Here is a 26,226-nt window from a genome sequence, read left to right as displayed (position 1 = left end):
CACTATGACCCCCAGATCCCTTTCTGTAGTACTCCTTCCTAGGCAGTCATTTCCCATTTTGTATGTGTGCAACTCATTGTTCCATCCTAAATGGAGTACTTTGTATTTGTCCTTATTGAATTTCATCCTATTTACTTCAGACCATTTCTCCAGTTTGTCCAGATCATTTTGAATTTTAATCCTATCCTCCAAAGCACTTGCAACCCCTCCCAGCTTGGTATTGTCCTCAAACTTTATAAGTGTACTCTCTATACCATTATCTAAATCATGTATGAAGATATTGAACAGAACCGGACCCAGAACTGATCCCTGTGGGACCCCACTCGTTATGCCCTTCCAGCCTGACTGAACCACTGATAACTACTCTCTGGGAATGGTTTTCCAACCAGTTTTGCAGCCACCTTATAGTAGCTCCATCTAGGTTGCATTTCGGGGGGAGAGCTAGCTCAGTGGTTTGAGCATTGGCCTGCTAAACCCAGGGTTGTGAGTTCAATCCTTGAGGGGGCCATTTAGGGATCTGGGGCAAAAATCTGTCTGGGGATTAGTCCTGCTCTGAGCAGGGGGTTGGACTAGATGGCCTCCTGAGGTCCCTTCCAACCCTGATATTCTATGATTCCCTAGTTTGTTTATGAGAAGGTAATGCGTGACAGTATCAAAAGCTTTACTAAAAAGTCAAGATATACCACGTCTACCGCTTCCCCCCATCCACAAGGCTTGTTACCCTGTCAAAGAAAGCTATCAGGTTGGTTTGATACCATTTGTTTTTGACAAATCCATGCTGACTGTCACTTATCACCTTATTATCTTCTAGATGTTTGAAAATTGATTGCTTTATTATTTGCTCCATTATCTTTCTGGGTACAGAAGTTAAGCTGACTTGTCTGTAATTTCCTGGGTTGTCCTTATTGCCCTTTTTATAGATGGGCACTATATTTGCCGTTTTCCGGGGCAATGAAATTAATAATAATGCAATTATTGAACTCCAAAAAACAGAACCCTATCTATGATCTACAGTAACAGCAGGTATTTCTAAGGTGTCTGTTGCCATGATATCTAAGCAACACTATTGCGAGCACCCGCCATTGGATTCAGCAGGAAGGTGAAATAAACCTCTCCCAAACGCTCTAGTTGCAGCAGTCAGTGGACTAGCTAGAGATGGCATAGACCAATTAGACTATTCAGTCCACCTCCCAGGGACACAGCTGTCTCCCTTCTGGGGTTTGTGACCTCTGGATGCCCTGGAGGTATAGCTGCTATTGCACTGTCAGTATCAGCACTGAGCCACTTCAGTAACTCGTCTCTCCTTATGTTAACAGGTTTCCCTCTGTGCCTGGGCATACAATGGCGATTCTACCAATGTGAGAGCTCTCTAATGTGAGTACCCAGCAGCAGGCTTCTGCTGTCTGTGGTCTGGACTTTGACTATCATCAAAGTGATCTGCCAGCTCCCCCCTCATCTCCCTGTAAAGGCCAATGTGTTAAACCATCCATGTACATTTGCTATGACATACATCAGTGTTGATGAGAGACAGCAACACTGCCGGGTGATTTTGAGCTGCCAGAATAATCAGCTGTATGCACAACATGGCCTAAAGGATTTTTCAATTAGCAGCATGCATCCACTAAAGAACTTAGACACTCAGATTCTTGCTGGGGACTTCAGCCCTGTAGACTCATGTCGCATAGACAAGACAACCTTCGCCAGTGCTGCAGAAACCCGGCTGTATCGGAGCGTGGAGAATCTACACTGGGCGACAGTTGCAGACTCCAGTCTGTATTCTCACTGCCGGAGCATGGACAATGAGCTCCTTTTCCACTATAAAGGTGCCAGTTACTGGTCCGAAGGCTCTGCAGAGAGAGCCCCAGCACAGAGCACTGCAGACGCTTGCGGGCACCTGGCCCTCCACCCCAAGCAAACGTCACCATCTGCGCGAAACGTTCCCCTTCCTCCTTTTGCCAAAGTGCCTCAGTGGCTTTTCCCTTCCACGGAGGAGAGAGCCCTACACGGGGATGCCAAAAAAGAACTGAAGGAGAAGCTGAGGATTCACAGCGCCAAGGCGGTGGCGGAACCCTGCAAGCCCGTGCGTCCCCAAGCGCCTTTGACTGACCGGGTGGCGAGGGAGTTCTCAGAATGCCGGACGTGCCAGCAGTACAAAAACGGGTGCGCTGTACACTGCTGTGCGGTGTTTGTGGAACACACTCCCCTCAGTCATGGCCCCGTAGCAACGCCGGGGAGACAGAGGCCATGTTTTGCGTGCAGGATAACCAGTCCGGAAGACATCAAGCAGGAAGCTCGGAGGAGGTTGCAGCTGAGAAGACAGAACAGCTCTCCCAGCCTGACTCTCCATCATGCCAGGGAAAGCCAAGAGATCGTCAAATCCAGAACCACTGGATCCCTGAAGGGTTGTGATGGGGAGACTGATGCCAAAGGGCCGGCAGAGCTGAGCAGAAAAGAACGCTGTAAGGGGAGGCTCTACATCCCTACCTTTGAGGAGTTCAAGCGAATGAGAAGCAAGGAGATGCGTTTATCTGCAGGTACCAATGGGCCAACAAAGTGCCTGAGTGAGGGGTCTCTGGCAAGCCAGACTCTGGAAAGGGAAAGCAATAAGAACATCTGCTCAGCTGTGCCACGAGAAGCCCTGGAGGCGAAACTCCCCAGCGATTCCACAGCAACAGCGGACGACTACGATGATGTGTTTCATGAAAACCATATCGCTGCTGGCTCTGGCCATTATCGAGACATTCCAGCTGCGTGGGGCAGCTTCAGTTTGGTCAGCACAGCTGGGGCTAACCAGTGCCTGCTGAAAGACAGTATCTACCAGCTGTCAAGTGCAGATAGGTCCCCGGTCCCTATTTGCTCTAGCCCGATTCCAAGATCGCCTTTGCAGGCAATAGCAATCCACGGGGAGGGGGAGGAGGTCTGCAGTGATGAGCAGCAGGGATTAGACTCAAGACAACTGAGTGGAGTCCTTCACTTTGCTGGGCAGGCACTGGCTTCTGAAGACCATTCTTCTTGCTGTCCATCGCTGCTGTTAGAAGCCACAGACCTTTCCAGCTATGGAGCTAAGCTACAAAAAATGAAGGATGAATTCATAGGCTCAGCACTGGATCTTATTAAGAAAAGGTAACATACTCTATTGGGACACTGAAAGCAGCCCTGGTTTGAGGGGTCTACGTCTTCCTCCCAATATGTACGTGTAACTCCCATTGGCATCGGTACTCTACAGTTATACAGAGCCTTTCAGCTTAGGAGCTCAGAGTTACAAAACCTAACCAATAGAAATGGCTATTTATTAGTTGTATTATCCCAGCACCTAGGAACCCTAGTCATGGATCGGACCCCCATGTTTCCACTATTTTTTTAATTCTAATGGAAGCAGGTGTTTGACACACACATTCCCCTTTAGCGTTTGCAACCCAAACATTGCACCATCCTGTTAGTACCTGAGAACCTGGAGAGGAAATTGACTAGAAACTGGACTTGTCTATTTTGATCCTTCAAGCTGGCTGAATGAAGCCCAGAAAGCACAAAGAATGAATAGTAGATTGGAATTTTAAAAATATAAGGTGTTAACAAAACAAAGAGGAACTTATATTTAAAAAAAAACCTGAGTTTTAAAGTGACGGGGATTCTTTTACTGGGATTTCTCCTGGGGAACCAACCTAGCCAAATACTACCAAGTAATAGTAGTAATGAATGGTAAAGGCTGTTGCTTAATCTGGCTAGTGTTAGAAACATTTCCCTTTGGCTAGAACCAAGGAGTGCTGTTTAACTCCAATTTACAGCTTTGAGTGGAAATCACCAAAGTCCATATGATTTCCACTCAAATTGGCCTAAGATTTGTTACTAATTCAGCCCAAACTTCGCTCCAGAGCCTTGTGACTCTGTAGGAATCTAGCTGGAGTTTCAGGCTTATAACAATACCCAAACTCACCACCATGGGCGGTGGGTGAAGCTTCCCCTGGGGGAGGCTAGCTCCCCGCCCCGCCTCTTCTGCCTGCGGCCCCACCCACACTCCAGCCTCGCTCCACCCCAGGGCCCACCCCTGCTCCACCCCCAGCCCTGCCCCCTTGCCACCGCTCGCAGCATCCCTCCTCTCTCCCCCACCTGATGCAAGACGGGGCGGGAAGAGGTGGGGGCCCCACAGCCCAGGTGTCTGGCAGCGGGGTGGCGGCGGCATACCTGCTACCCATGCTCACCACTTTTATTTCCTCATCACCTACGATGACACAACAGATACACTTGGGACATGCTATTGCTCCCATTGAAGAGAGCGAGGCCCAGATGGCATTTAGGCTCCTAACATCCATTGAAATCAAAGTTAGGAGCTTAAATACCTCTGTGGATTTGGACTGTCCTTGGCTCCAACGGGAGCAGGAGTGGGCCTTTAATAAAGTTGTGCTGATGAACACATTGGTGAGAACTGTGTATCTCCTGGCTTTGTTAACTGCCCACAGTTACAGTTCTACCAAGCAATTTTGTTTTGTACCATTAATTCCCTCCCTGGTAACCCACAATTATTTACTTTATTTGATTTGTGACTTTGGGATGATGGAATCCTTTAAGTGCCTCATGAATCATTTAATCAATTTGGCTCACATAAGAGTCCCTGTTGGGAAGAGACACACTGGTCTACCAGCAGAAATCCAACATAGGCTTTTAAACATAAATTGCAGTTTCTGAGCTGTCTCAACGATGTGGGATCACTGTCCAGGACAAGGACACGTAAGGAACCGGGGACTCTCATACTGTTCAGCTTTGAATTTGGGAGGATGAGAAGGAAATGAGGACATCTGTGTAATGAAATAGGAACAGATTGGACAGGCAAGGGCTTGTGGGGCAAGTGCTACTAGGGGAGATGGTTAAGGAGAAAGACACTCCAAGAGAAAAGGTTTTCTGGATGACATAAGGATGGTAGATGAAAGAGCTGTTGTCAAGGGCAAAGAAAACCAAGGCCAATAAGATTAGGGGAAGTGTGAAAAGATGAAAAGCAGGCAGAAAAGCCCATCCAGCTAGAAGAAGAGAGGAAGGGACATGGATGGCACACAGGAGCTCGTACGAACCACACCCGTGTTGGGAAGGTGAATGGAGAAGACTCCGGGATCAAGAAAAGGATGGAAAGGACTGAGCTGCTGAGGAGGATACAGCTATGATGGTTTTGCAGAGGACTGAAGGAAGGCACTGCGCACAGATGCAGTCCTGGCTGTAGAGAGCCAGATGGGGTGGGACTAGAGCATCTCTTTCTAGAAGATTCAGGGAGAAGAGATGGCTCCACAGGTTCAGAGGAAAACAGCACACTCACATGGAACTGCTCACTCCCCTGCATAGTTCCCTGCCGGCCTGAAAACTTGGCGTGAAGGAGAAGCAATGCGTAACAAAAATCAACCCACCAAAACACCTCACACAATAAATAGCCCAAGAGATTTTACCCTGCAGGTGGAGGAGTGCCAGAGACGCCATTAAGTCCACTACTGCTATCAATTTGATGTGAAAGATGCTCAGACACTAGGGTGATGGATGACAGGATAAAACCCTATGACTAAGAGACAGGCAGCTTCGTTGGGCCCTAGTATATTTCTTCCCAGCTGAATTCTCTTGTGCTCTGGCCTGCAATGGAGTGTGGGAACTTCAAATCCCAAACCACCCAAGGCCAGGATGGGGAGAACTCCGGGCTCCAAGACTCACAACAGCTCAGCTAGGAAGTGTTGTACTGGAGTCCAGAACAGAGGCAGCCGGGTCCTAAGCTTGGTAATATGGTAGAAAGTGGGTGGTGCTGGGGAAAGGGCTCAGAACATGTTGTCCAGTGTGGCACATACTGGATCCACCACAAACTGCACAGTCTTGCCTACAGTTCACCGGCAGGCCATGACTAACAGAGAGCATAGGCTATCTTAGAGAATACAGTGAACACCTGGCAGGAACAGTACTGAGGGAATACAGCTAGTGTATGGCTAGAGGAAGGAAAGTTGGATGGGGTTAGTATAAATGGGAAGATCTAATGGAGAAAGCTGAGCGGGAAGATGAATAACCCAGAAGAAAAGCAAAAGGGAATGAAGTCCTGAGGCCTGAAGAAGAGAAAATATACTAGGCATTGTGCTTTGTCTATGTGCCGAGCATGACAGAACTGATTTATACCTGTTACCCTAAGTTAAGGGGCTGGCAGAGAGCTTGGTGTCCTGGCAAGAGGGTCTTCAGAAGAGGAAACGAACATCGCTCGGGACCCGGGTGAGAGCTAGAACGATGGAGGGAACTCTGGAATAACTGAAAGCACATTCAGTGAAAGGGAGCAGGAAGGTCAGTGGAGTTGGTGGAGGGAAGAGTTCCACTATCGAGGAGATGTTGTGGCAGACTCCATGGTCTCTGGCCATGGTTAGGGTAGAGTCTGAATGAGGCAAGTGTGCGAGGAAGCCAGATTTTTAGATTCTGTGGGGAAGACCTGGTGAGAGAGGAAGGGAGGGCCCAGTGGAAGTGGTGGCAGGTGGGGCGAATGGGGAGAAAGATCACCTCAGAAGCATTGGCTAGAGATGGGCAGGGGCAAAACCCTCAAAATAATATTCACCTGTATTAGTATTAAAATGAACACACATAGACACTGATCTTCACCCCTAAGGAGCCCACGGCAGTTTACAAACTTCCTCTCTTTACAGAGGGAATCACTTCCCCCACCACTGAAATGCAATCACCTCTGGTGTGAACAGGGCGGTCCTGTAACAGTCCACAGTGACACTGCACAGCAAATTAGAGCAAGAAGTGCAGAGCACTGCATGGAGTTGAGATTCCAGGGGGGCATTTTTAAAGAGGCGGCATGAATTAAGAGCAGGATCAGGTGACCACATCCCACCAGGGCAGACTGATCCCGAAGCCTACAAGAGCTGTCCTGGTATGGAGCTCACAAAGGAACATGATTTAGACAAAGACAAGATACTGTGGGTCCTTTTAGCGGATTTGAAGACAAACAGCGGAGCCAGTCTGCACCACTTATGGTGTCAATTACATTATCCATCAGCTTCCCAGCCACAGCCTTATTTCAAACAATAATTGCTTTTAAGATGAAAAAAAATTAAGGATGTCTATGCCATGGAAACATCACAGAGGTCAAATGTAAAGAGGCAAGAGGCCAGGCCCTGGGATGCCACTGCACAGCAACGAGGGCTGTACAGGCATGTGAGAGAGAGCAAAAATACCTTCCCCTTTGCACTCCCCTGATCCTGCTGCAGCGTGTGCAAAGCTGGCTCGCCCTGCACAGGTTAGAGCCAAGGGGCCAAAATCTCAGCCAAGGAGGAATCCCAGCAGAGAGAGAGGGAATGGCATGAGAGCTCCTACTTCAGCTCTACGCTGCTGAACGATCATCCTTGCACTGGGAAGAGCCTCCTTGGGCTGGTTAAACCAGCCAGATGACATCAGTGGTGCAGGACAAAGCGGTCGCAGTGGGGAAATCTGCATTAACTGTGGCATGTTGCACAGCCAGTATATTTTGTGATATAGATCTAACCCAAAACCAATAATCCAGGCTTTCTCAAACTAGGGTCTGTGGACCCCTGGGGGTCCATGAGTCTTGTCTGGGACAACCGGCCCTGTTGATCAACTCCTCCCCCTCCCTCCCAGTGCCTCCTGCATGCTGTGGATCAGCTGTTCAGCAGCATGCAGAAGGCGCTGGGGGGGGGAGGAGCGGGGATGGGGCGCACTCAGGGAGGGGGCGGACAGAGGCGGGGAAGTGGAGGGGCGGGGGTGAGAAGAGGAGGGGCAGGGTGGGACTTTGGGGGAAAGGGTGGAGTGGGGGCAGGGCCTGGGGCTGAGCAGGGGGTCCATGAAAATGTTTAAATCAAAATGGAGGTCCTCGGATTGCTAAAGTTTGAGAACCACTGCAATAATCTATTTAGCACGTGAAGCAGGTCTAAAGAAAGCTCCATTCATACAGCCTGGACACTGCTGTAGGAATCCCAGCTGTTGCCTTCCTTACCTGTAACTGACCAACCCTAGTGCAGATTTAATTGCTTGACTCTAAAATACTCTATTTTTTCCACTCTTTCCTTTTCAAAACCACCTGGACACCGCTGGCTCCCATTTCCCAGGGAGGGTTGCCTTTGGAAAAGTTTAGAAGTGTCAACAAAATATATAAAAGCCACAAAAACTAACACTGTGAGTGAGCTCCCCAGACATCATTCCCAGAGAAGTGCTTCCACATCTTCACTTTGAGTAATAACTCTCTGCTCTTAGAGAGATAGCACATGTCATGAGAAAAGCTCAAAGCACTAGACAAACATAAACGCATGATCACTTCCTTGCAAATTAGGTCTGTACGGTCTTGAGCCTAAGGCACTGCATGGGAAATCAGCAGACGTGGGTTCTATTCCTGGTTCTGCTGCTGTGTGCCCTTGGCCAAGTCACTTCACCACCTTGGGCCTCAGTTTCCCCTCCCACTCTTTGTATATTTAGATTGAGGCAGGGACAATCTCTTACTTCATGTTTATGGAGTTCCTAGCACAGTAGGTCCCTGGTCTCAGTAGTGGATTCTAGATGTCACTGTAACATAAACAGCACTCATAATTTTGTTATTCCCATTCTACAGAGGAGACAATAGAGGCATAAAGAGTGAAGTGGCATAACAAGCCCCACATAGCAGGGCACTGGAAGAGCCAGAAATAGAACCCAGGGGGTCCTGATTCCCCGCTTCTGCTAGCATTGCACGGTGACACTGGCATTGTCAATCAGACTCTACTTGTGCAAATCCTCTGCTAGTCCCAGCTGGGATCTAGAAGCACAGAAGTGTGTGAAAATGAAAATATTCATTTGAAAAATTAACCAACTTTTTCAGGCCTAATAACAGATTCAGTCTGAGTTTGGGAGGAAGATTTGGGTCTGTTTTCACGTTATTCAGTTTGGGGTCTGTGCTCATTCACTTTAGCTGAGCCAGTTCACCCACCCCTAGTTATAAAGGGGGTATCTATATACCTCGATATGTGACAGTACTGGGTGCGACAGTTTAACAGCTGTCAGGCATCAGTGGTAGCCTAGGAGTAAAAAGCTATGTAAAGAAGAAGCAGTCATTATAATAGGTATTGGTTAGTCAGAAACTCTGATTATATTCCAGTCCCCTGTGTCTCTCTGGTCAGTTACACCAAGGTCGTCTGTATACAGTCCTGACAGCCCTTCTTAAAGGAATTTGAACCAAGGGAAATGAAACTTTCTCTTAACAGAGTGCCTTGTGATATAAACCCAAAGCAGAAGGCGAGTCAGTATCCTCATGATCATTTCTCTCTTATTCTTCACCCATTGATTGGCTAATCTATCAATATTGCACCAAATCCTGTTCCCATCTTCCCCGGAAATAACTTGTTTTATTAGCGACGCGGGCCATTTAAATTGAGTATGCTTTTTAAAAACTAGTTCAAAGCAGTGCCAGACACTCCAGTATCTCTCTGGGCCAGTTTTTATGGCTTTATAGCCACTTTTCTCTATTTTAAAAGTCCCTTTTGGCTGAGTGATTCCTACAAAGAGGGGGGAACTGACTACAGTGAAACGGATCATTCCCCAAATGTGACAGGCACAGAATGAAAACGGTGGTCTATGGGGATTCTTTAAATGCTCTCAAAGGGCCTGATCCAAAGTCCACTGCCATCAGTGGAAGTCTTTCCAATGACTTCACCGGGTTTTGGATCAGGCCCGTATTAAACAAGCTGAAAAAAAAATAAGAGTAAAATATTTTCCTCTCATCTGTTTAATTTATAGCAATTTTAGGGGTAGCTCGTCCTAATCGAAGGTAACATTTTTCAGGTTCAGACTATGATTTCTATGTTGATAGTCTCTTTGAGTAACAGCTACTTAAAAAGAGGTTTTCTGGTCTGCATTGGGGATATTTTGTAATTTATACACAAAAAATGTACCAAGAGCATACGAGACTTGAATAGTTACTCTGCATTTGCACTGCTGTAACTGAGATCACCAGGTCTGAGCTGATTTTAGATTCCTTAAACCACACACAAGGGTATTATTGAAACAAGGAATGGACCAAAACCTTCCAGTCTGGATCCTTCTCTGAACGGCTGGGTGCTGCTCAGACCTGGGGACCCTGCCCAAACCCATCTCTGTCAAGAATTTCAGGTTACCTCCTAACTCCTAGTGATGGCTGCACCTTTGCACATAAATGATGTTGATTGGCTTCTGCTCCTTCACTTGCAGCTGCAGTGCCGAGACTGCCGCGGAGTCCACGTCCATGGGATCATGTGACCCTAGGAACGCTGATCTCTCTTCTCCAGAGGAGGACAGTGATCAATGTACAGCCATTCCCATGGCAACGCGGACCTGGAAGAACAAGACAAATAATGAGACACCTAGTGACACTCAACCTGCAGGAAACGTAAGGAAAAATTCCCATTTCACCCCAGGCAGGTGGCTTTTGCCAAGCACTAGCCACCATCAGCGATTAATTAGTTAAAGTGTTTGGAAAGATCAGGGGGATACAAATGAGGCTGATTTTTGACCCCGGAAATGGATGTAGAAAGGAAATCTGTGAATCAATTCAGTTTTGTTAAATGAAGTTTTTCTGTTGCATTATTTTTAATTCAATGGGTTTTTTCCTGGAAAGTTTTAGTGTAATAGGGGCTAGTTCTTCCCTCACCCCTGTACAGGCCACCCCTGGCTTGCTGGAATTGGAGCACCACTTGGTGTGTGTGTAACCTCCAAAATAACCCCCAAGAACCCCATAAGGACTTCACTCCACCCACCCCTACCCAGACAGCAAATGTGAAAAATCGGGACAGGAGGTGGGGGGTAATAGGAGCCTATATAAGAAAAAGACCCAAAATTGGGACTGTCCCTATAAAATCGGGACATCTGGTCTCCCTACCTACCCAGCACAGACACTCGCTGATCGTATATTCGCGCTCTTTTCAACAGTTAGGTTTCGTTTTTAAAAAAGTGGCTGAAACTACAACATTGAACTGTGACTGGTGATGCTGATCCCTCTGAGACTGGAAGAGACAATGGGCTCAGTCTTACTTCTCTTGATGCCGTTTTACAGTAGTGCCTAGATCAGGACCCCATTGTACAAACCCAGAGAAAGAGATAGCCCCTGCCCTAGAGAGCAGAAGAGGAACAGAGGTGAAGTGATCTGCCCGCGACCCCACAACAGAGCTGGGTTTAGAACCCAGGACTCCTGACTCCCATGCAGTTGCCCTAGCCCCAGAGCACACCGCCTGCCCCCGGGAGTGGGAGTTTTGCCATTGACTTCAGTGGCAGCAGGATCGGACTCTGTCATTGCACCCACCAGAGCCCCGGCTGGCTCCATCGCTGCTTTCAGTTCTGACAGAGCTTTTAAATACCTCCTGGCCCCCACTCTAACACCACTTGCCTTTGTTGCAGAATTCCAGCCCGAGCTGCCGCAGATCCAGCTCTGACATCGCCCAGGAGACTGCGGACTGTGTCAAGGCCCAGCGGGAGTGCCGTCTGCGGCCTCATTTCAGTGACCCGATGCCAACAGACGCTGTGAAGAGAAAACAGCTGGAGCTGAAGATAGCGGCAGCAGCCCGGCAACACGCGCAGAAGCGACGGCAGGAGAGAGACCCTGGTACCTGCACCGATTCCTGCATGGGCCTGGATGGACTGGCCGTGTCCTTCCTTAGTTTAATTGTAACCGGAGCTTCTGCTCCCTCGACAAGGGCAGTTTAGAATTCAGAGTGGCGATGAACCAGATCCTGATCTCAGTTAGACTGGTGGAAATCTAGAGTAACACCACTGACTTCAGAGGAGTTGTTCTGGGCTTACACTGGTGTAAAGGAATTCAGAATCGGGTCCAGGGGCTTGTATCAATGTAGTTTGATTGGTTACACTGGTGTAATCTGGGCTAACCCCAGAGCGGTGGGAGGAGGCCCTAGCAACCATGGGAACTGACAGCCATTTCTGCACCACCCCCACAGGATCCCCTCATGCAGGGGGCATGCTGGGAGTACTCCTAGGGGGAGGGGGACATGGATAAGATGAGCTAATTGGTGTGTAGCCGCACGCCCTCCTGCCTGCCCATTTATGCCAGGGCACAGTAGTGGCTCTGCCTCTGCTCCCCTCCTAGGCTTCTGCTGCTCCCTCCAGCACCTTCCAGGCTGAGGTGACTCAGCCCTCCCCGGCTAGGCCCCTACCAGTTCTGGGCCCCCGAACTCCGCAATAAACACAAAGAAATGAACTCTTCTCTTCCCTTCCCTCGGGGAGGCCCTGACAGGGGCTGTCCCCAGCCATCCTACCCGCCCACAGCAAGAGCCCCAGGTCTGTGAGCTGGGCTCTCCCATTTTAGCCCCTCCCACAAAGCCTGACACCTGCTTCCCGTGTCACAAGGTAGGGTGGATTGGGCCCCCAGCAGCCCATTAACCCTTCCCTGCCTCCTGTGGGGTTTACACTCCTCCTCACAAGATGTTTTCTGTCATTCATAACAGATAGAGGAGTTCCTGCACTCAAAGGTTCGTCTGGCAACTGGCTCCCTCTAGGTCTATGGTCTAAATAACCCCATCCCCCACCACTGCCGGGTTTATTTTTTAGCCATACCAGACTATGGCCTTGAAACATCAATCCCTGGGGGCAGAAGGATGTATTATTTGCCTGGCACGAGGCTTCATACTGAGCACTGCAGAATAAATGGTAGGGAGAGAGAACAAGCCATTTCACATAACACCACAAAGTGCAGCAATGTCTGTGCTCCAGTTTCCAGGTCGAATCCCTGGGGGAGAGATGATTTTTTTCAAGGTCCATCGTAAGGGTCAGATCCCCAGCTGGTGTACATGGGAGTGGCTGCATCGACTGCTGAGTTGCACCCGCTGAGGATCTGGTCCGAGTTCGGGAAGTTGCAGAGTCTGAAGTCGGAGCTGACTTGCGCACAAGGCAAGCGAGCGGTGGGTCGGGGCTGTGTGTTTTCAGAGTCCACTGACACGGGCACTCACAGGCTGGCTCAAGCCCCCTTAGCAGTGGGACTGGTGGAGGGGCTCCCCCCTGGCTTCTCCATCCAGCAGCAGAAGAAGGGTGGGAGACAACGTGCAGTCCTGTTTTCCCCTAGTCCTTTCCCTTAGGCTCCTAGCTCCCAAGGCTGCCCCAGCTCAGAGGCTGTTGAGTGAGCTCTTCCCAGTCAGCAGTGCACGTCCTGAGCTTCGTTCATGTCTGTGCTTTGCTCAGGTCCGGTGGTGGCTAAAGCCAACATCTCCCACGGCTGCAGCTTTGACGAGAACACGCGTTCCCTGCGCAGCTCCCTGCAATCCAGGCACCGCTGGAGCAACGTCAGCAGCCTGAGTGCGGACAGCGGCATTGTCGGCGTAACCGACGAGAGGGACGATGCCGAGGCCGGCGGCGCGACCAGAACCAGATCGGCGGAGGTGGAGAGGGCGGACAGCGGCATCGGCCAAGCATTGGCCAGGAAGTGGAAAAACAGGGCCTCTGAAACGCTGACTTCCTTGCAGGCCTGGGAGGCGCACCGGCCCTGCACGGACTGCGGTGAGAGAGATTTCCCAGTGGAGACAGACGCACAGAACCAGAACAAGAGAAGAGCCAACCTGTGTGCGAAGTGCCAGAAGCGCAGGACGGAGCGAAAGGAGTCGATCCTGGAGTTCGTCAACACGGAAGCCAGCTACGGCGAGGACCTGCGGATCATCAAGGAGGAGTTCTACCTCCCGATGCAGGCGGCCGGGCTGCTGGCGCAGGAACAGCTGCTGGTGGTGTTCAGCAATATCCAGGAGCTGATTGACCTCAATGAAAATTTTCTGGAGTATCTCCAAGAAGAAATTGACCAGGCCTTTGATCAGGTACGGTCCCTGCACTCAGCTTCGCTTTCTGCCCATAGCAGCAGTGGCTGGGTCAGTCACAGGGCCACATCATAGCACTCATTGAGAGGCAGCATTGTCTAGTGGTTAGGGCAGGGGGGCTGAGAATAGGGCTCCTGGGTTCTGTTCCCCAGTTCTCAGCCTCTTACCAGTCAGCACTCTGTCCAAAAGTCTCTCTCCCTTAGCTTTTTCTCAGGGTCATGCTACGAGTGCTTCTCTGGCTGTCTCTGGGGCTTCCTTGATGCCGCCTCTGGCTGCTTCTGTGGTGTTTCTCCTGCTTCTCTCGCGCACGCACACGGCTCCATCAGAAGATACCAAACCTCCTGCTTTTGCATCCAGCCCCCAGTCAAACCCCTCCATCCACATAGCTCAGATTCCTGACCAGCCTTGTACGTGGCCTGTCTTTTGGGTGGTGGCTCCTACTTTTTCAATTGTCTGTTCCATCAAGGAGCTGAATTGCTTCTTACATTTACCCTGAATGAAGGGCAGCTGATACACCAACCAGCTTCAGTGAGGTTTCACCTAACCACCCGCATAACATTCCCTTGTAAACAGGCAGCAACCTCAGATGGTGAGAACAGTCACATTGGAAGTAGCATGCAATACAAAAATTATATTAGAGAATGGGGCCACCAGGAGTGTAGCCAGATGTGGGAGGATCACCCGAGCATAGGAGGACCCTCCAGAGCTGGCATAACGTGCGTAGGTCCCACAATGTCCAACTCCAATCAAACCACTCACTCCCACTATGGTATGAAGCCCCAACATGTAGAAAGCTGGCAATAATCCATGAGCATAGAAGTCTGCTGGAGCCCAGGACCAGTGTTCAGGGGGTCAGGTACGTGCCGTGTTTTCAATATGTCACGTGCTTTGGCAAGGTGTCTCAAATGAAAACTATTAAACCTTTGCAAAACCACATCGTGTTTGAAAACCAACACAACTTCCTGACCAACTAAAGGCTGGCTCCAGCGGGGTTCTGCAGCCAGTGTCACTTTATCAGCCGAATTCAAGATGGGGCAGGGCCGTATAAATGAGTCTGGGATCAGAAAGGAGAAAAGGGGCATGTGAAAATGTGGTTCTGCGCTCAAAGGGGACCGTAAAACTGACATCATGGGGCACCATCTTCATTGTCTCTTGATCACAGGTGCTCAGTTTACACGTAAAAAGATGTTCCGTGTAAATTGTCAGCTCTGCAAACTAAGGGCAGGTCCACACTAACCCCCCAGTTCGAACTAAGATACGCAACTTCAGCTACGTGAATAACGTAGCTGAAGTCGAAGTACCTTAGTTCGAACTACAAGGTACTTACCGCGGGTCCACACGCGGCAGGCAGGCTCCCCCGTCGACTCCGCGTACTCATCTCGCGGAGCAGGAGTCAACGGCGAGCACTTCCGGGATCGATTTATCGCGTCTAGACAAGACGCGATAAATCGAGCCCAGAAGATCGATTGCTTACCGCCGAACCCGGAGGTAAGTATAGACGTACCCTCAGCCTTGGATCAGGGAGTCAAAGTGGGATTTTTCCTTCTCCTAGACCATCACCAATCAAGATTCTTCAAACCAGATTATACTCTTATCTATGCATGTGCGACCCCATTAGTAGAGCTGGTGGAAAACAGAATTGCTGTCCTGCGGAAAAATACTCCATTTCAATTCCAATCATTTGACATTTTTTCCACTGAAAATGTCCTGCAAAACATTTTGACATCTACAAAACACCCTTTTCCAGTGGAAAACTGTCCATGACAAATGTTTTGACCAGCTCTATCCATTAGCCGCACAGAGAAACTGATCAGAATTTGGTACACAGAGTTGTTGATGCACCAGAAGGAACAGACTCCAGCTGATTCGCCCTTAGCCATGTTGGCCCTGCCGGGCTAACAGTAAAAAAACACTAAAAAAAAATTGCAGATATGACACCGAAATCCCAGGAGAAGATCTGTTAAGTCAGAAGGTGCCATTTTTACATATCAGGGGGTAGCCGTGTTAGTCTGTTTCTACAAAAACAACAAGGAGTCTGGTAGCACTTTAAAGACTAACAGATTTATTTGGGCATAAGGTTTCATGGGTAAAAACCTCACTTTTTTTTTCAGTAGAGAATCCCACTTGAAACCAACCAGGCCAGATTCTGATCAGTTATGCAACTGCAAATCTGGAATACCAAAAGATGTGGGATTAAGTAACCCCAGATTTACATCAGTGTATCTGAGAATCAAAGCTGGCCCCATGATGTGCCGAGTTCCCCTTTTAGCCTGGCTGCGGGGGCTTTCAGCAAACATTGCTTACAGCTTTGTTTGTAAAAACAATTTGCCGGTCACCTTTAATGTGCAGCATTGTATGACAACCACCTCATCTGACTATGACCCACAGCATTGCACAATGCAATCACGACCACATGGCTGCAGGGGTACTTTCCCAAGATACCCATCCCACTGATACAGAGATTCTGTGCCAGGGCAAAACATAAGCCTAGGCCAGCAGGGGTATACGGGTGAGAAGCTCAGACTTCCCACTTTCTTCGAAGGGAACACAATCCATTAGCTGCAATATCAGTTCAAGCCAGAAGTTTTTGTACTTTGGACACACCCCACCAGACCATGCCACATGCATGTCTTTGATTGCAATGACCTTGACAACATAGCAGCCCTGGCATCAGCGTCCTAGTGTCTTGCACAGGCAGGACAGACATGTGCCAAGGTCAGAATTGCCCTTCAACAATTTCTCGAGCAGATGAACACTGAAAGCAGCTGTTGTTTGTTTTGCCGGTCCCTCTCCCTCCGACTGCCTCTGTCTTCAACCCTCTTTGCAACCACAATGTATTCCTGCATTAAAAGGCACCAGAGCACTAACTCCAGGCTGCTTGTTACGCAAACCCCTAAGCAAAGCCAGTGGCCTTACCTGGCACCGTATTCTTATTTTATTTTATTACACGCATGGAAAGAAAACAGGAATTTACCATGACATTTATTTTTACAAAGCATCCCAGAGTCCTGTCTAGCCCAAAGGAGAGCCATTAAAGGCACCTTGGCGCACCAGCCAGCACCGATAGCTCAGAACAGAGACAAGGCAATCCCTAATCTGTAGCTGAGTTGAACTTCACCCCCACCCATTTTTCTCAAACGCTGCCTGGGTCATTTATGAGCCCTGGTGTCAGGACTCCCTGGCAATTCTTTGTGGCAGACCGGCTGGAAATAACAACTCTGGATCACTCCGCTGGGGAGAACGCTCAGAGCCGAGCTTTTGCGGTCTAGGCCAGTGGTGGTAGTGCAGTGCCACCAGCCCGTGGCAGGAGGAGAGGGTGCTTTGCATGGCTCCACAGTAACCTCTGTTGCATTGATAGCCCTACATGCTGAAGACTCCTGTTTGTCCACAGACCGGTGCAGTCATGCATGCTTGCCTTCACCATCCCCACACTCCGCCTCACCCTAACCTGCAGGGGTGTAATCCACATTGGCCAGCCAATTCCACCATTGGTCTCCACTGGCGCTGATCTGTTTAAGTGATACCCTGGGGAGGAGACCAAGATCAGCTCTTCATTTCCTATAGGTCACCTAGCTGCTTTCAGATGGGGACTGCTTTCACTTGAGCTGCATTCGAGCCAACCACCTAGAGGGGGAAAGTTCCATGACAGAACAGGGAGCAATGGTCTCAAGTTGCAGTGGGGGAGGTCTAGGCTGGATATTAGGAAACACTATTTCACTAGGAGGGTGGTGAAACACTGGAATGGGTTACCTAGGGAGGTGGTGGAATCTCCATCCTGAGAGGTTTTTAAAGCCCAGCTTGACAAAGCCCTGGCCGGGATGATTTAGTTGGGGTTGGCCCTGCTTTGAGCAGGGGGTTGGACTAGAACCTCCTGGGGTCTCTTCCAACCCTGATATTCTATGATTCTATGTTCCACTGCCAGCCCCTGGAAGCAGACAGGTCGCCCTAAGACAGGGATGGGGATGGGCTCTAGAAGGAGCCCTGAATGGAGACTCTTCAGCCAGAAAAGGATAACCGTGGCACAGAGCATAAAGGGGGATAGAGTGGGGGGAATCCCGTCACAAGAAGAGAGGATTGGGCAAGTTTCCAAGAAATATGGGGATGAGTTCTCTTGCAGGTAGATTCGGACCTCCAGCGAGTTCATGAACGGGTTTCAGGGGTCATGACCCGCCTGCCCTTCGGAGGGGGGGATCCAAGCTAGATGGGAGGGAGCTCCTGATGGGCCACTGCCCTGGCAAAAAAAAGGCCATTAAGTTGACAAATTCTGGCAAATCCAAAGAACCTAACAAACAGTCCGGCAGCTCTGCAGGCTGCTCTCTATCGCCTACGTTGAAGATGCTGTCAGCCGTAATTGGAGGAAAGCAGTTCAGCCCAGGGATCAGCACCAGAGGAGATCGGAGTGCCTTTCTCAGCTCTAAACCAACAAGGAGTCCGGTGGCACCCTAAAGACTAACAGCTTTATTTGGGCATAAGCTTTCATGGGTAAAAAACCTCACTTCTTCAGATGCATGGAGTGAAAGTTACAGCTGCAGGCATTATATAATGACGAGAGGTGGGAGTTACCTCACAAGTGGAGAACCAGTGTTGACAGGGCCAATTCGATCAGGGTGGATGTAGTCCACTCCCAATAATAGATGAGGAGGTGTCAATTCCAGGAGAGGCAAAGCTGCTTCTGTAATGAGCCAGCCACTCCCAGTCCCTATTCAAGCCCAAATTAATGGTGTTAAATTGCCAATGAATTTTAGTTCTGTTTCTTTTTGAAGTCTGTTTCTGAAGTTTTTTTGTTCAAGAATAGCTACTTTTAAATCTGTTATAGAATGTCCAGGGAGATTGAAATGTTCACCTACTGGCTTTTGTATGTTACCATTCCTGATGTCCGATTTGTGTCAATTTATTATTTTACGTAGGGACATGCCACTGACATGCTGTGTGACCTTGGGTGAGCCACTTAGGCCCAGATCAGCAAAGGTAGTTTGGCACCTAACTCCCATTCACATCAGTGAGAGTTAAAAGTCTAAATGCCTTTGAGGATCTGGACCTTAGCCTTTGCAGCTCAGTTCCCCTACCTCTGAAAACGGGGACATTAATACCCATTTGTAAAGTGCATTGAGTCCTTGAATGAAAAAGTGGGAACGATGGTTTGGATTACATTAGCTCTGGGTGCTCCTTGCTGGCTTGAACAATGCAACTTCGCCCCCTTTCGTTCATAGGGCCAAGCCCTGTGGTCAGGCAGAACTCCCATGAAGGCAATGGAGTCCTGTCATTGAGTTCAGCGAGTGCAGATCAGGCTGGATTTGGGCCCAAGTGCATAGATGTGAAGTTGGGGCAGGGTGTGTGTGTCCTGAGGTTTCTTTTCCTGCTTGGGGTGCTGTGTAGTTGACAGTAGTGGGGCTAGGTTTTCAAGCTCCCAACACCCAATGGGGTAGGTTCAACCTCCGGTGAGCTGAGCTCCTTTGAAAGTCTGGTCCACAGACACTTTTCAGGCAGACACTACCAGGCCTGAACACAGTGGGATTGCTTAGCGTAGCAAGTGCTCTGCCCAGCAGGAAACATTGGTTTGGGATCTCCTTGACTGACTGTAGTGGCTACCGGGTTGTGTGTTTGCAGGACGACGAGGACCTGATGACTGTGTGCATTGGCGAGATCTTTTTGGAGTTTGTCAATATGCTGCCGGCCTTTCAGACCTACTGTCTTCAGCAGTCCTCTTCAGTGAACATGCTCAATGCCCTGGAGAAGGAGAAAGAGCTACTCAGGTAAGATGGGCTGAGTGTGTCTGTCGTGGGCTACGGGGACCGGAGAGATCCAGAAAAGCACCAGCCCTGGAGCCTAGAAACTGAAGCCATGTATGTGGGAAAAGGGCAGTTCAGGCTTCCCAGGGTGTGTCTATCCTGGCCTGATGGGACCCCCTCTACAAGTGAGAGGGTAATTCACCCTCCTTAGCCCATTAGGTCTTTGGCCTTTCTGCTGGGGTAGCCCACAGGGATTTTATGATACCAATGCTTGTCCACTTGGAACTGGACTGAGACCCACCAAACTCATTTCATACGGGTCATCAAACAGTCCACAGATGAGAACAGCTCTCAGTCACTACTGACCTGTGCCAGATTTTCCACTGGAAGGGCGGACTCCTCAGTGGGAGGCAGTGTGGCCTTGTATGTAGATCACAGGCGTGGGACTCAGGAGCCCTGGGTTCTATTCCCAGGTCTGCTGCTGGGTGACCTTGAGTAAATCACTTCACTGCTCTGTGCCTCAGTTTCCCCATCTGTAAAATGGGATAATGATACTGCCCTCGTTTGCAAAGCGCTTTGCGATCTACTGATGAACAGCACTGTATAAGAGCTAGGTAGTAGTAGTAGTAGAGGGTCCTGTCTACCTAATCCTGCCTTGGCAATGCAGGGTGATGGTCTGGATGATCTCTTGAGGTCCTTTCCAGCCCTGCATTTCTGTAATTATTATCTGATGTAAATCGGTGTCGCTGTATGGAAGCCAGTGAGGCTAGACCAGTTCACTCCAGCTGAGGATCTAGCCCTAAATGCTTTAAAATCCCTTGGTGGAGAACTGTAATAAAGTGGTGTGATCCGTCCCATAATGTGGTGCATTCCTCAGGTGCTGGTAACAAGCCTGATCTTAGGAAATGCCGAGCACCTGAAGCCTGTGAAAGCCAATGGGAATCACAGGTGTTCAGTTCCTCTCAGCATCACGCCTTTGTAATGCCCAGTGGGCTAGGGGCAGTCCAGAGCAGTTATCTGTATTGGCGGCAGCCTAGGGCAAAGGTCAGAGTTCTTGCAGGGGTCAGTAGCTGGAAGATCCGATGCAAGGGGCTGGATCAATGGGTTGAGGAAGGGCGAGGTGGCAAGGCAGGGTTGGGCGAGGCAGTGGTCTGTTGCTCAGAAAGCTTCCTCTTCCTCTTGGGGCCTTTGTGCAGTCAAAGTACCCAATGAGGGTGCTGCCTGATCATTCAATCAGGGGCCTGGACGTGCTGCTGTGGGCTTGTAGGCCTTTAGCACTTTGGCCATCAGACTAGGCTGGTGGTTCGCAGTGGCACATTGGTTAAGGATGCTGCCTAAGGAGCTGGGTTCAACACCAGCATCCTGAAAGCCCTTCATTTGCATTTTATTTTCATTGTCTGCTAGCAGAATAACCAACCCGGAGTTTATTCCCTTTTTAAATCCCCGCAGAATATTCCTCAACGTTTCCCAGAACGACAACACGGTGCTTCGGCGCATGAATCTAAGATCCTTCCTGATGGCCCCCTTGCAGAGAGTCACCAAGTACCCACTTCTACTCAGCAGGATCATCAAAGCCACCATTGAGTACCACCCAGATCATGGCAGCCTGCGGGAAGCCAAGAGCCGCATCGAGTCCCACCTGGAGCACATCAACATGAAAACCAAGCAGGAGGGGAATTCGTGGACGCTGCGCTCCTTCCGCCAAGACAGCAAGAAGAACAGGGAAGTTATCAACATTGAGATGAGGGAAACCGCCATCAAAACTGTGGGCTGGCTGCGGGAGGAGACACGCTTTGTGATGGAAGGGCTCCTGCAGCTCGCCCAGCCGCCCGATGGCCAGTGGGTGAAGAAGGGCAGCAAGACCTTGAAATTTCAGAACATGCAGGTGCTGCTCATGGTCAACATAAAGCGAGTGTCTGAGTCTAGCCTCGAGGCTGCTGAGCCAGGACCCGTGAAAGATGCAGTCCTGGTGTTGATCAGGGACAAAAACAATGGGAAGTTCAGTTTGCTCAGGGAGCCCCTGAGGCTGAGTAACTGCGTCGTCTCCGCAGACCCCGACTGCAGTGATACTTTTGAACTCATGGAGATCAGGCGGGAGGCGTTCGTGTTCCGGGACGGCGACAGGGCACGGACTCACCACTGGTTCCGGCAGATCAGGAGGTACTCGAGGGAGCTGGGCTCTTGGAAGAAGCGGCGGAACGCTCTGCCCAACATCATGATAAGCACATCCCATAACAGGTCTTGAAATCTAGGGAGAGGATCATGTTGGAAAAGACTGGGCTAAGCCAGTGAGACCAGCACAGAACCATCACTCGACTCAATGGGTTGAATTCACCACTGGCGTAACTCCATCAACAACTGTGCAGTTACACCAGGAATGAGTCTGGCCCAATGAGGGTGATAATTTACTGGCAGCGTTGCAACCAGCTGTTGCAGCCTCACTTTGGATTTCAGCAGGAAGGACTTACATCCTATTTGTGACTCACTTACCTATGATGATTAGGCTTCTTATGAGGAGCAGGTCTCTGGAAAGAAAATAATGAGCTTCAGTTGTTAATATTGCACTGAGGGCTAATGGTGTCAGGCTCAATATTACACGGCTGTGATGAAGAGCTGATCTTGATTGTGAGTGAGGTGTCATGGTTGCACATATTGCATCAGCGTTAAGTAAAGCCAAGGTCAAAGCTAGGTGCAGTATTACCAAATGAAGGAGGAAGTTTGGACAGGATAAGTCTCTAGTTTGACTGGTTTCCATCCTCTCTCCCAAGAAATATATTTCATTATCTGATTCCTGATAAGTTCAATGAAATATGTTGTTGGGGATCGGGGGGAATCAATCTTTCACCTTTAAACCAAACAAAGTAGATGCAGATTTGCTCAGATTTAATCAGCGTTGTATGCATGTAACAAACCCAAAAAGCAGAAGAAATGTACACAGCATTCTCTCTCTCTCTCTCCCCAAAATACCTGTAGAACACTGTGGAAGAGCAATATCCCCTACATTTAAAATCATCAGGTTTTTAACCGGCTTAAAGATATGCCAGAAGACTGGAAAATAATGATACATCTGAAATATTTCAGAACTGTGGGTCTGTAAATAAGGGTCTGTTACCACTTCTAGTGAACTTTAAAGTTTGTGATTATTTAAAGATGTAATCTAGTGTATTTCAAAAGTTTAAAAAAGAAACAGTTTACATTGTACTGTAGTTTAACAACATAAAATGTTTTAATAATTATGTTTCAATGACTCTAGATGGGTGTTTTGTTTATTTTTGGGTCCACTTGTTTTCTAGGGTTAGAATTTCATTGATTGCAGATAGCATGAAAGTGAACAGGGAAGCACACAACGCTGTTGTTTGTGCTCACTGAACAAAATTTAGAGGCGAGTCCAAGTGGGTTTATGGGAAATGTAGTTGGTGTATGTAACACACAACTTCTTCTGGGCTCAGTAGCCACGTTCCCCTAATCCTTACAAGACAACCTGACATCAATGTAGATTCTGACACTGGGGAAGGACTATTTTAGATCGATTCTGACTAATAGGGAGGAACTGATTGAGAATATGAAGGTAGAAGGCAGCTTTGGTGAAAATGACCACAAAATGATAGCGTTCATAATTCTAAAGAAAGGAAAGGAAAGAGAGAGCAGCAAAATACAGAAAATGGACATAAAAAAAGCAGATTTCCTCAAACTCAGAGAATTGATAGGTATGGTCCCATTGGAAGGATCTTTAAAGGAAAAAGGATTTGAGGACAGCTGGCAATTTCTAAAAGAGACAATATTAAAGGCACAACTGCCAATTATCCCAACATGGAGGAAAGAAAGGAAGAATAGTAAGAAACTAACATGGCTCCATCAGGAACTCTTTAATGACCTGAAAATCAAAAAAGAATCATACAAAAAGTGGAACTCAGGACAAATTGCTAAGGATGAATATAAAGGAATAGCGCAAGCTGGTAGGGACAAAATGAGAAAGGCTAAGGCACAAAATGAGGTACACCTAGCAAGGGACATAAAAAGCAAAGAGGTTCAATAAACACATTAGAAGTAAGAGAAAGCTGAAGGTAGGCGTCGGTCCATTAGTTAATGGGGAAGAAGACCAAATAAAGGACGTGTGACAGACCCAGACCAGTGGGGTACAGGAGTCTGGTAGAGACCAAATATACTGGTCACTGGATGAGTAGTTTTCTGTTCCCTGAGTGACCAGAGCAGGGGCTGCACTAGAGTAATCAGGAACCTGCTAGAACCAGTTAAGGCAGGCAGGCTAATTAGGACACCTGGAGCCAATTAAGAAGAAGCTGCTAGAATCAATTAAGGCAGGCTAATCAGGGCACCTGGGTTTTAAAAGGAGCTCACTTCAGTTTGTGGTGTGAGTGTGAGGAGCTGGGAGCAAGAGGCGCAAGGAGCTGAGAGGGAGAGCTGCTGGAGGACTGAGGAGCACAAGCATTATCAAACACCAGGAGGAAGGTCCTGTGGTGAGAATAAGGAAGGTGTTTGGAGGAAGCCATGGGGAAGTAGCCCAGGGAGTTGTAGCTGTCATGCAACTGTTACAGGAGGCACTATAGACAGCTGCAGTCCACAGGGCCCTGGGCTGGAACCCGAAGTAGAGGGCGGGCCCGGGTTCCTCCCAAATCTCCCAATTGACCTGGACTGTGGGTTTTTCCAGAGGGGAAGGTCTCTGGGCTGTTCCCCAACCCACATGGTGAATCTCTGAGGCAAGAAAATCTGCCAATAAGCGCAGGACCCACCAAGATAGAGGAGGAACTTTGTCACAGATGACACATAGAAAGAAGTCTGAAATGTTTATTGGTTTTTTTTGCTTCAGTTGTCAATAAATGTGTTAATCATCTGGTTACAATTAACATTATTAAAATAAACAACAAGGAAGAAAGATCTCCGGGTAGAATAGGGAAAAGAACAGGCTAAAGAATCTTTAGATAAGATAGATGTATTCAAGTTGGCAGGGCCTGCTGAAATTCACCCTAGAGTATTAAGGAACTGAAGCAATCTCTGAACCATTAGCGATTATCTTTGAGAACTCATGGATGACAGATGAAACCTCATAGGACTAGAGAAGAGCAAACATAGCACCTAATTTTTAAAAGGGGGGAAAGGAGAACACTGTGAATTATAGACCAGTCAGCCTAACTTCAATGCCTGGAAAGATATGGACAAATTATTAAACAATCAATTTGTTCAAACCTGGAGAATAATAGGGTGATAAATAACAGCCAACATGGATTTGTCAAGAACAAAATTTACCAGACCAATCTAATGTCCTTCTTTGATGGGGTTACTGGCCTACTGGGGAGGGGGAAACGTCATAAGTCTGGACTTTAGTAAGCCTTTTGACACTGTCCCACGTGACATTCTCAAAAGCAAACTGGGAACACGTAGTCTAGATGAAATTACAATCAGGTAGGTGTACAACTGTTTGAAAAACTGTATTCAGAGAATCATCATCAATGGTTCACTGTCAAACTGGGAGGCTGTATCTAGTAGGACCCTGCAGCAGTCTGTCCTGGTACTATTCAATATTTTCATTAGCAACTTGAATAATGGAGTGGAGTGTATGTTATAAAGTGTGTGGAGGACATCTAGCTGGGAGGGGTTGCAAGCACTTTGAGCACATCCAACAAGATATTTCTGTTAATTCATCCAAGAAAGTCCATGCCCAAGAAAATACATTTGTGTATTTATCCTTTGATCAATTAGGTAAATACATATGCAGATTAAGGTACCTCTCAAGGTCCTGAGAAGTTGCTAGTGCAGCCTTCAGTCTTACAAAGTCTGGTTACTGCTGAGCTAAATAATTCTGCAGAACCAGTGATTATCCAGCTCTGAGGATTTCAGCAGCTGCTGAGATGTTACTTTGCACCCTGAAAACTGATCCGGAGAGCAACAGCTGAAATATTTGTCTACAGGACAGTATCTTTTGTTGACCCACACACATTTCTCTGAGTTGCCTGTGCCCTCCAAGAATTGCTTTCACGGTTCATTTTGTTTGAGGGGTGAGGGGAATTTGCTGAGACCTCCTCACACATGCCAAACACATGCCCCAGGATAGGTGGACACATCTTCCACTTTCAGTGCTTCTTATTCTCTTGTGGACCCAATGGAGCTCTGCTGGTACCTACGATAGAGCAAAAACATTTTCTCCATTCTTTCCTCACCCCAACTATTAAGCTTTAAAGTTTCTTGTTTTAGTGCTGCTATTAATTTCACATTAAGAAAGATACAATTGCATTGGACAGTCCTATACAGAAGAAATGATCTAGGGAACATAGCTCCTAGTAGCATTAACACCTGCTTTATAATTGATCAGACAGCTCTGTCTAACCCCGAGTTTCCGTATATTCTGCAGTCAGGTTGGCTTGGTTTTGAGGTGATAGAAGGTAGAATGTTTTCCAGACGACAGGATAGTGATTTCCAGTAATTCATTAAAAACCCAAGGCTATGCTCTGGGACCCTCTGCTCTTTTGCCACTATGGGACCAAGCTTTAGATGTTGATAGCATTGAAGGTGGCTTCAGCTCCGACGACTATTGTGCACATACCTCTCAATTTAAGCACTAGAGGTTTGCTCTGGGTTCTGTCCTTGCAGGTGACAAGGTATCTGTACATGAGTGCCTGTGGCCCTTGGAAATGCCAGTGCCCCCTTCTTCACCAAGACTAGTCAATGCAATAGCTTGAGTCAGGGCTGCAATGTGAAGGAAAAGGCCC

At 48.3% G+C, this 26,226-nt stretch overlaps 1 protein-coding gene across 4 annotated transcripts in view; it reads left to right on the top strand.

Annotated features, from left to right (window-relative positions):
• LOC101945758 (myosin-M heavy chain-like) overlaps positions 1–22,756 on the top strand; it is a 91,367-nt gene extending 68,611 nt beyond the window's left edge. For 3 of the 4 annotated variants that reach the window (XM_008167800.4, XM_008167803.4, XM_008167801.4), the window contains exons 3-8: positions 1,317–3,123; positions 10,180–10,357; positions 11,362–11,566; positions 13,153–13,775; positions 19,383–19,528; positions 20,954–22,756. In XM_008167800.4, coding sequence (XP_008166022.2) covers positions 1,502–3,123; positions 10,180–10,357; positions 11,362–11,566; positions 13,153–13,775; positions 19,383–19,528; positions 20,954–21,749 — 3,570 coding nt within the window. In that variant the 5' untranslated portion in view covers positions 1,317–1,501 and the 3' untranslated portion in view covers positions 21,750–22,756. The remainder of the gene's footprint in view (positions 1–1,316; positions 3,124–10,179; positions 10,358–11,361; positions 11,567–13,152; positions 13,776–19,382; positions 19,529–20,953) is intronic. The other variant, XM_024104798.3, reaches the window with a different exon arrangement.
• The last annotated feature ends 3,470 nt before the right edge of the window (positions 22,757–26,226 follow it).

This window comes from Chrysemys picta, chromosome 11 (assembly GCF_011386835.1).
Source record: "Chrysemys picta bellii isolate R12L10 chromosome 11, ASM1138683v2, whole genome shotgun sequence".
In the NCBI taxonomy this organism is placed as follows: domain Eukaryota; kingdom Metazoa; phylum Chordata; order Testudines; family Emydidae; genus Chrysemys; species Chrysemys picta.
Note: the sequence above shows the minus strand (reverse complement) of the source record. Positions and strands in the feature narration are given on the sequence as shown.